The 10,722-nt window shown below is 27.1% G+C and overlaps 1 protein-coding gene across 2 annotated transcripts; it reads right to left on the reverse strand.

The window, feature by feature from the left end:
* Positions 1-4,490, reverse strand: LOC100794003 (nudix hydrolase 12, mitochondrial-like). Of its 2 annotated transcripts, NM_001254104.3 has the most exons (6): positions 4,147-4,490; positions 3,907-3,983; positions 1,753-1,867; positions 1,582-1,665; positions 780-929; positions 1-534 (listed from the first exon to the last, which is right to left on the reverse strand). In NM_001254104.3, the coding sequence occupies exons 2-6, from the start codon at positions 3,975-3,977 to the stop codon at positions 256-258; spliced, it is 699 nt and encodes a 232-aa protein (NP_001241033.1). In that variant the 5' UTR covers positions 3,978-3,983; positions 4,147-4,490; the 3' UTR covers positions 1-255. The 2 variants fall into 2 exon arrangements, with proteins under 2 accessions (NP_001241033.1, NP_001401878.1); NM_001414949.1 differs by having other exon boundaries at positions 3,907-4,388.
* Positions 4,491-10,722: the final 6,232 nt, after the last annotated feature.

Raw genomic sequence — 10,722 nt, forward strand, 5'->3', positions numbered from 1 at the left:
TTTTACAAGCCTTCAGTTTCATTGGGGTGAAGCAAACAACTGTTAAGATCATATACACTTGAGACTTTCACCACCACATTTTACATCATGGTCACATTGGAAAGAAAGAAAGAAAGAGCCTACAACAATGAAGTTGATGGATTGTGCATCCAAGCCATAATAACTTCATAGTTTTTTCTTTCACAATTTTAAGGAGTTATTGCACAATGTTGATCCATTACATAAGCATATTTCAAAAGTGTCCTCCTGATAATGTCAATAACCAAAGTGGATGGCTATTTCTCGAGTAGCACGTGACAGAAGATTGGCTTTAGGAGGCATACCATGGTGCTGCATAGTAGAGGATCTCTTATAGCAGTTAGGTGACATACTTTGGCATTCTGGCATATCTTCTACAATTGAAGGGGGTTCAAGTTCCACATTCTGGTCTTGGTTCTCAGGCTTTCTGTCTTCTGCCATTACTCTCAAAAATGCCTCAAGTGCATTACACATCCAGTCATATCGGCTGAGTTTGAATGCATCTTTTATGTTTAACTAGGAAGACAAAATATGCACTTTGACTCAGTTAAAGATGTTCTCTGATTGTGAAAACGTTATTATGTCAAACAGTACAAATTGCAATATATATATATATATATATATATATATATATATATATATATATATATATATGTAGGTGTCTAGATATTGTAGCTCTTTAAACAATTTGAAACTTTGATTTATGTAATTGTCCTATAAGGGTTATGTAATTCTTTTAAAGATTTATTCGTAGCACCTACCCATTGGCGAGCGTGGTTTTTCTGCTCTGGCCATGTCTCAAGTTCTTCAGTCACCTCCAAGGCAAACATGTATCCTCTGCAGCCTCCTTCCACGCTACATAAGTCTTGACTGGTTTTGCTTCTGAACTCCCATATTCCTAGTGGAATTTCCTGAAAATGAAAGACAATTAGCAAAAGAAAATTTATTAAACTCAACACCATATAGACCATATTGCAAGAAAGAACATCATCTCAGCATTATCCCAATTGTTACATGAAAGAATCATTACCATTTTCAATCAGTTTTTTTTTTCCCAGTAAACAGAAGAAAATGACGTACAGGTAAATGAGCCATTAATTTGATTTTCAATTAGTTATGCCTACAGCTAGTGCTTTATGACATGGAAGCAGATTTCATACTTGATTTTTGATGTTTAAGTAGAAATTTAATCTTTATCCTCCCATTGCAATGAAGTTTGCAGCCACTAAAGGTTTGTTTTGATAAATGTTAATACTAACAGCCTTGCATTATAGAAAAGTTTCACTGCATCCAAAGAGCAGAAGTTAGGTGTTATATCAGCCCTAGACGGTTAAATTTTTATATATGTAGAAAACTTATAAAGGGAAGCATAAAACGAAGCAAAATTTATGGCATAGCGAAAATGTTTGAATGGAATCATGATCACCATTTCATATACAGATTATGGAATAATATTTGATTCTTCCCTTTGTTGTGTCATTCTAATTGGTATGTTTAAACATTCCATGATGGAGAATGGACTATAACCAATACTTAAACAACCTAGAGGGAAATTGAACCTACTCTTAGTATTCCTTTAACTCCTGCTTCCTCTAAAGCCTCGCGGCAAGCAGCTTCTGTAACAGTCTCATCATCCTCCCATCCACCCTTGCAAGAGAAGAAAGTGAACCTTTTCAATATAAAGTGTTTCATTAATGAAGTTCATCAATTATTAGTGCAGACAATATGAAATACCTTTGGGAATACAAGGTCATCACGTTTTGGTGAAGAAACCATAAGTACTTCTATTATCTCCCGGGTTTCCCCCATTTGATCTGTGTTGTCCTTTGTCCATCTATAGGGAATACATCTGTTAAAATGCATAAGAAAAATTGATTAAAATCACATGGCTGATAATATTCTCTTGCAACTAGCAATTCTCATCAGATGTTTGTCCTCAAAAGTTTAGTAGCAAATAGTATATAGCTTGAAAGGGATTCAACAGTTTCAATTCAAAATCTATATCTGTAGCAATATGTTTACTGTTCAAAATGAGCTCAGAATATTTATCTGAGCATGATTATTCCAACATGTACAACTCCAAAACTGAGATTAACACTTTGGTGGGCTCCTTTAGCTTCTTATTGTACTTCTTTCACAAATCACTCTTGGTTTTATTACTTTTATAGTAAAGATTTCTTTTAGGGTAGATGCCTATGGTATTAACACATGATCTTTGTTTTTGAAAATATATCATTGACCATAAATGTGACCTTACATATTCTTCTTCTGAGGCATATAATTATGGTCTTCAAGAATTTGAGCCAATGAATCCAACTAGATGTTCAAGACATGATTCTCAATTCAGAAAAAAAAAGTTAAAGTAAAATGTTTTTGATGGCGTAAAAGGGAGGTGTAGTGTTTTTCATGCTTTCAATTTTTGCAATATGTGGTTGAATTTTTAGAAGAGAAAATAGGTTATGCATTAATATTATGAAATAATTTTATATCATCATTCAATTACAATTCATAATATACTATATATTTATTAATTTTTATAATAATTATCTTAAAAATCATATCAATGATAATTTATAATAAAATGATAATATAAAATTATTTTAGACTCTCAATGTATCATTTCTAAACTTTTATTGGAATCCATAAATTGTTAAAGATAAAAAATGAAAAGTAAAAGTAAAATGTTAAAATTCCTATTAAATTATTTCTTTTACCAAATCCCACTGACTCATTTTTGTTTTTCTGTAGCCAGAAGATTTAAAATTTTCAATAATGGCGGTCCCTACTTTAATCCATATTTTTTTTCTGTTTACTTTATGGCCACTTGGATATATTGAATGCATGAAATGAGGATCAATGATTCCAGCCTGATAAAAGGGAATAGATCCGAAATTTCCCTGCAACTGCTAATGGCAGGCTGAACCCAAATTTCAACCAACAAATATGTTTCCCATGACTTGCATGGAAATTGGCAAAGGCAACGTTTTTAATAATTTTATAAAACAACACTGCTACCCCAGTTAACCACTCTATGCATGCGCCTCAATGGTGTTACCAATAACTCTCGAGATTGTCCTACTTTTTTATATTCTGATAAATGCCAAAATAGATCACGCAATTTGAAGCATTTTATTATGTAGACGTTAAGTCAATGACATGGCCCACTATTTTGATATATGATTGTAATGGACACATCCGCATCAAAATAATTAATAAGTTTAGCATCAAACATAGAATACAATTATGTATAAACAGTTTTAAGATGCCCCCTCTATTCCATAAGCAAAAATCATTTAGATTTCTACTACTGAATACGACTTTATTAATTTTCTATTTGCATATAGGACAATAGCTGAGAAAGAAGATAAATAAAAAAAGGTAAATAACAAAGAAGATAAATTTAGCCCAGCAAAGACATAGATGGATCAATATCCAGAATTGGAACCATATCTTGAATATAAAATGCATGTGATAAGTCAAAAGAGGTGGTAACTGGTAAGGAACAAAAGGGAAAATGATGAGATTTTGAAGGTTGTTAAATACCATGTTAGATTTAATCACAAAAACCAATTGTAAAGGTTCTTAATAGATATATAAACCACATCCAAGTAATTGAGGCAAGCATGTGGAACTAATTTCCAACAATTACTTGATGCGGTTTTGATATGATTGCAAAGGAGTATCTCAATTCATTCACGGAGACAAATTTCCTTTGAGGATCTGAAACACTCAAAATTTGAGTTGTCCCTCCCAATCAAATTTTCTTAGTACACAAGAGTTAGGATTCAAATTCGGCATGTTTTAAATACATGTTAGGCACCTTCATTTAACGTCACAAAGGTAATAAAAGAAGCCATGCCATGGCCTTATTAAAATGGAAAAGCTTACCCAGAGACAAGGCGCAAATTGTCCTCATAACGCTGTCTTTGTCGCCCTGTTCGTGCCGGCACAGACGACATAGGTTTCTAGAAAAAGACAAAAAGAACTTGAAGCACACAAAGGAAAACAGGGGAGATTCAAAAACCAAGGTTTTCAATTGAGAAGAAGAATATGGGGGTGTCTGAAAATGAACCAAAGAAACAAAAACCGTTGAAACATTAACGGGGCATGCTCGTAGTCATATCATACCCAGGTTATGTTTTCTCTCAATCTTGAACACAAAGGAGCATCTAAAAAAGCTCTTGCATGCGATAATAAAGAGAAGGTGATGTTTTTGGCCAACACGTGTTTTGATTAGATGAAAGTTCTGGTGTTTTTCAAGAGAACCCTTTGGGTTTTATTTGTTTTAAGAGCATAAGGTTCCTCCAAATGGCGGAATAAAACCATAAATGGTAGCAACTAGCAACCCTTTATCCCCTTTGCAAAGATGGAAAAAGGTGGAAGAAAATATGTTTGTTTTATCAGAATGAAAATAACAAAGGAAGATAGGTTGGTTTCCACGGAAAACAAAGAAAGAGAGGGATAGAGCTTTCACGGGGTGCAGCAATGGCATCCGTTTATATAGTAACCAACTCTTACAGTTTCAAATTCAGCTTGTATTTAAAAAATATTGATCATTGTGTGTATATATTCTTTATTCCCATTCTGGTAAAGTTTTCTTTTTTAATTTAATTAGAATGGAAATAAATGATTGCACACAAGTGATTAATATATAAAATTAAGGTTGAATGGTTTAAGTATTACTTAAATTTTATTCTTGTCATAAATAATTCTTTATTAATTTTTATTTATCATTCTGCAGTCTTCTATCAAGATTAATCCGATAAAATTAATAAATATTTTTTACCAATAATATGATGATAAAAAAAGAATAAATAATATATGCATTAACAAATAATATATTCAATTACAAATTTATATTACTTTAAAGAGAAAATAAGGTATAAACAATAAATGAAAAGTAATTTTATATTGACATTCAATCACAAGACATCATGTAAATATAGTATTAGAAAAATTATTTATATAAAATATATAAAATAATTTTACATGGTCATTCAATCATAAATCAACATATATTATATGTTTGTTAAATAATACAAAAGAGTTTAATTGTGATCACTAATAAAATAAAAGGATTTTACACTATCATTCGATCGGAAACACTAATTATGTGATTTTTAAAATAACTAATATAAAAATCAACAAATTTATAATAAATAATGAATTATAATTGATAATTATATAAAATTGTTTAACAATATCCATACATAACCTATTTTAAAATATATATATATAAATTTATAAGTCATATTAATAATAATTTTTAATTAAATATAATGTAAAACAATACATCAGCGTTAAACTCACAATACATAATCTACTTTAAAATAAAATCATTCCAGTGATAACTTCTAACTAGTTTATAATATACAATTTTTTTATACTAACCGTGCATAAATTTTTTTAAAAAAAATTATACTTATTCTAAAGATATTTTAATAATGTGTAGTTGGAATTTTTGGAGCATAAGATTCACCTAAGACTTTAAAAAGGTTTTATGCTTGTTTTAAGATGAAGTGACATTAGCGAACATGATTTTTTATTTGATTGTTAATTTATTTAAATTCATTAAATAAGATATCAAAAATAAAATGTGTAATAAAGAAAATATGTTTTTATTAACAATGGATTAAAAATTAAATTCATAAATAAATAACATTGTCCTTTGCTTAAAAATTAGTTTAAATTGTCACAAAAATTCACTCACTTAATTGATAAAGCTAATGAATGTTTCATACTAATATGATAATAAAAAAATCATTTAACTTATAATAATTATAAACTTAAATATGTTTTTAATCTTTTAAATTTGAGGTCTGTCTTTTTTAGTCACTCAAATTAAAATTTACTTTTTTAAATTTCTCAAATATGTGAAATATTTTTTTAGTCCATTTTGATTGATATTTAGCTGTTTGAATGCACAATTTGTGAGGGTTTTGGACTACAGGAAAAACTAAAAAAAAAAACACAAATCTGATGGACTAAAAACTTAAGTTTTAATTTGGGAGATTAAAAAAGATATACCTTCAAATTTGACATATTAAAAACATAAAACATAAGTAATTGTTATTGTATAAACTATCTCAACTTATAAGTAAAAAAGAAATCTCTAAATGATTTGATTTTAAAATATAAATATTTTTTATTTCTGAACATTTTTTTAGAAAAGAGTTTAAACATTATTTAACTAAAGGTTTTTTCAGTATTAACCAATTGTCTGTTGACACGCTAAAGAGTGTGATGTCAAGAAACTAATTGTGACACGAATTCTTTCACTTAAATAGTTTTTATACTTATAATAGTCATATGATTACGTTCGAATATGGTTCTTCATTGGTAGGTAACAAGTAATTTATTTATTTATTTTGCTAAATTAATGCTTTGATTTGATTTTAAATACGAACAAGTTCTTTTATTGTTAATCTTTTTTTAAATAAAAAACGAGTTTAAACATTATTTAACTAAAGGTTTTCACCCTTAAAAAAACTAAAGGTTTTTCAGGATTAATTAACTGATTATCCGTTGACATGTTAAAGTGTCTGATGTCAATAAACTAACGGTAAGGGCTAAATCAAGTACTAATGTTTACCTGGCCTAAAAATAAGTACTAATGTTTAACAATTAAAGGTCTTTACAACATTACATTTTTTTTACAAGTACAATATTAAAAGTTAGAATTCACAAAAAAAAATGTATAAATGATTGTGATGATGATGTATAAATGATTTGTGTTGATTTTCTAAATGATATAATGAAATTAAAAGTTAGTTATCAATTTTATATTGTTTAAATTACATGGTGTTTAGTATAAAAAATGATGTTTTAAAAATTAACTAACTCATTTTTTGGTACATTCTAAATCTAGGGACAGCTGAAGACAAAAAAAATATAGGATTTATTTGGATAAATTTCAAATATAAGCACTTACAGAAAAAAAAAATCATCTAAAAGTTAAAATTAATTTCACATAAATTAATATGCAGAATGCTTTCATGTTAACTTTTTAGAAGTTTATTTTTAATTTTTACGTAAGTTTTTTTAAAGAAATTAAATGAGGTAGAAAAATTCCTGCAAGTTAATTTATGGCAAAAATTACTTTATTTTTTATTTTTTATTTTTTAGTGTTTATAGAAAATTTTATCTAAATATATTATACATATCAATAAGTCATTATTTGGAATGATATTAATTGAATTTAGTTTTGTTAAGTAAGATGGTTGGTATTGGAATCTTTGTATAAAAAAAAGCGATTAAAATGAAAGATGCAAAAGTGACGAATAAAGTTTTTTGGTTAAGAAAAACTAATGAATAGTTATGAATGTTGTGGATAAAAATACCGAATATAATAACGATGAGTCAACTAATTAAATGGGTGTAATACGGTGGTTGGATACCTTTCTGGTTTATATGCGGACCCTATCCCTTCCAATACAGCCTGCTTTTGAGATTAAATACTTTAGAAAATAATAAGTAAGGACGTTAACTCCTACCATACTCGACTATATTTTAAATTTTCACCCCATTATCCAGAGGCTCTTCGTTATGCGAATGTATGGAGGAGAGATGAGGGATATTGTACACAGTCTTACCCTTGCATATGCAAAGAGGCTATTTCCGGATTCGAACCCATGACCAACAAGTCACCAAGGCACAACTTTACCGCTGCACCAGGGCTCGCCCTCAATAATATGGATACTTGCATAGTTTAATTTGAAAATATGTTTCTGGAGTTTGATTCTTGTTTTTTTTTTTATTTATTTGTTCCATACTATAGCATGTCTTGTTCTTATAATGACATTCTTAAAGCAAATCTTGGTAACTTAAGTTTAGATTACTTAGACTATGATATATACTTGATATTTTTTTTTATCATTGAAACTTTATTTTAGGAAAATTTTGACCTCAACCCCAAAAAAATGGGCAATTAGAGAGACTCGTCCAAAATCTAAAACATTTGTTGCGTGTATTTGTTGTAAAATACAAGTGAAATCAAGATGAAATTCCTACCTTTGATAAAGTTCGCATACAATGACAATACCATTTATATGCAGGGATGACACCGTATTAAGTTCTCTATGGAAGATATGAACCAAAATATTAAATCAGTTTGTTTAAATTTATTTGATGAAATAAGTATTTATTTTAATAAAATAAACAATTTTATATTTTTTAGTGTATTTGTCTAAACTGTTTTTGTTTAAAAAATTTATTTATTTTAAGAAACAAATTTTATCTACTTCTTAAAAGTACTTATATAAGAATAATTTATTTTTTTAAAATTTAAACAAACTGACCTAATATCTTATTACATAGCAAAGAGGGCCTAATCCGACTCATTTTATCTCATCCCACCACTAATCCGCTAACAACAAGTTGAGGTGGGTTGACCCACCTGCCATTGGTGGGTTGAAAGTTTCAGTTTGCCTCATTTAGGGGTAGGTTGGGGAGTTATAGTCCATCAAAAAAGAAAAAGAGAAAAAAAAGTTGATGTTTCTTAATTAACAATACTAATTTAAATTGACAAATTTAATTAAAGAAGTTAAATTATATTATTTTTATTTTATTTTCATTCCTATATTTTTTTTTCTATTTTGATCCTGATGTTTTTTCTATTTTATTTTAGTCTCTCAACCTTGTTTGCTGATTTGGAAAAAAAATGTGTCACCTGATGCAAGAGTATTGAGTTGGACCTCTATTAATTACCTAAAGATTTAACACCCACTATATAATTAACCAGGGGATCAAATGCTATATATATATATGAGAAAAAATTAATAAAGTCTTAAATTTAAAAACTCTTACATTACAAGAATTACAAATCAATTAAATCAAATATAAAATAAGAAAAACAAGGCTAGCTCTAAATAATAAATGAATTTTGAGCATAACTATTAATTTTGGTCAAAATAGCATTATAAGCTACTAAATGACCTTATTAAACATACTTCCTAGGGCCTTTTTCTTATAATATCTTCTTTCTGTTCGTCAACTTTGCATGAAGTTGTTTTGGACTACTTTTGGTTCCTTATTAGTTGGAGGGTCTATTGGGCATCATTAAAGTCATATGAAATGTCCACTTATTCATTAAGGTCTCTGTTCGCATGATTAAAACAAATCATCATTTTTTTTTGCGTTTTTAAATATATTTGTTGGGTACGTAGAACGAATTTTCCACCCCAATAATACAAAAAAAAATTAAAAATTATTCTAATAATATGATCCAAAAATTATTATACAAATAATAAAAAAAAATTAGAAATTATTCTAATAATATGATCCAAAAATTATTATTTAAGATGCAAAAATCAGTTTGGAGAATCGATTTCATAATATGATATTTTGGATCATGGAGTTTAGCCAACGCAAAATACTTTAGATTAGATTATAAAAAAAAACAAAAAAAATGTTTATTCTATTAAAAAAATACTTTAAAAAACATTAGTTTTTTCATGTACTTTATTAATTTTTATTTCAAATTTTTGATAAAATTATATAATATAAGTACAAAATGAAGAGTGTATTATAACTATAAAGTTTACTATAAATGAAAAAATTAAATAATAATTAAAACAGTTGGATTTACATTTGTAATTTTTTTATTTTATTTTATATCAGCTTAACTCATGCTAAACAATAAAAATTATACTTGTAAATATAATTATTAAACATGTATTTAATGTCAGTTTGATTGACCTTAAATTAAAAAATAACACTGATTTCATAACAAAAAAAATGAAAGTGATTTGTATTGTGATATTATTTGGATGATTTTTTAATTTTTTTTAATTACTGGATTGAAAATTCTTCATACAACTAGATAGTTTAAATTAAGTTTTATAAAATCTCTTATTTCTTGAATTTAACGTTTGAGTTTAATTTAAGTATTCTAGCATTTTCTAAAAAAAATCCGACTTAAGAAAAATGTGACATAACTTGAAAACCTATTTTTTTAATAATTTACCGTCTATAAACTTACATTTATTAGGTTAATGAATTTAGACCTTATATATATATATATATATATATATATATATATATATATATATATATATATATATATATATATATATATAAAAGACTAAATTGCACAGTAAAAATAAATTACAAAATAAAGAGAGAAGAAATTAATTTACTAAAGGTATAAGGAGTAAAATTAAAAATAACATATATGATGAGAATTCAAAATTATATTATTTTTTATTTAATCCTTGTATATTTTGATTTTTTAAATTTGTTTTATTAAGCAATAGTGTGATGCAAAATAAAATTATCCTAGTATCATTTAACAAAGTCAACTATTAAAGATGGTTAGAAAGTGAGTTTAATTTAACTTAATCCTATAAAATTAACTTATAAGATGAGAATTATTTTCTATTTATATAGTTTATCTTAACATTATCTTTATTCAATATGAAATTTTAACATGTTTCATTTTACTCATGATTATGATCATGTGAGACTTTTAAGATATTTCTTTAATTAGGTATGATCATAAAAATATTTTAGGTTACAAGTCTAATGATAAAGATGAAAAACACTTATTACATAAAATTACAAGTCAAATAAACAAATTATATATATGGAAAATTAAATACATACCTCACGACAAGAAATCAATCTCAACCATTTAACGCTTAAGCTTATTTTTCTAAGTCTCATACTCTCAAAATTTATTCCGTGAGTGTTCATGCATTGTTTTCT

This window comes from Glycine max, chromosome 16 (assembly GCF_000004515.6).
Source record: "Glycine max cultivar Williams 82 chromosome 16, Glycine_max_v4.0, whole genome shotgun sequence".
In the NCBI taxonomy this organism is placed as follows: domain Eukaryota; kingdom Viridiplantae; phylum Streptophyta; class Magnoliopsida; order Fabales; family Fabaceae; genus Glycine; species Glycine max.

Bases quoted from the DNA above. Each gene is read 5' to 3' on its own strand.
- LOC100794003 (NM_001254104.3), bottom strand. From the start codon at position 3,977: ATGTCGTCTGTGCCGGCACGAACAGGGCGACAAAGACAGCGTTATGAG. The intron at 1,666-1,752 runs GTATTTCATATT...TTCTCTTGCAAG, and splicing joins ATGACCTTGTATTCCCAAAG to GGTGGATGGGAGGATGATGA. The intron at 930-1,581 runs GTAGGTTCAATT...TTTCATTTTCAG, and splicing joins GAGTTAAAGGAATACTAAGA to GAAATTCCACTAGGAATATG.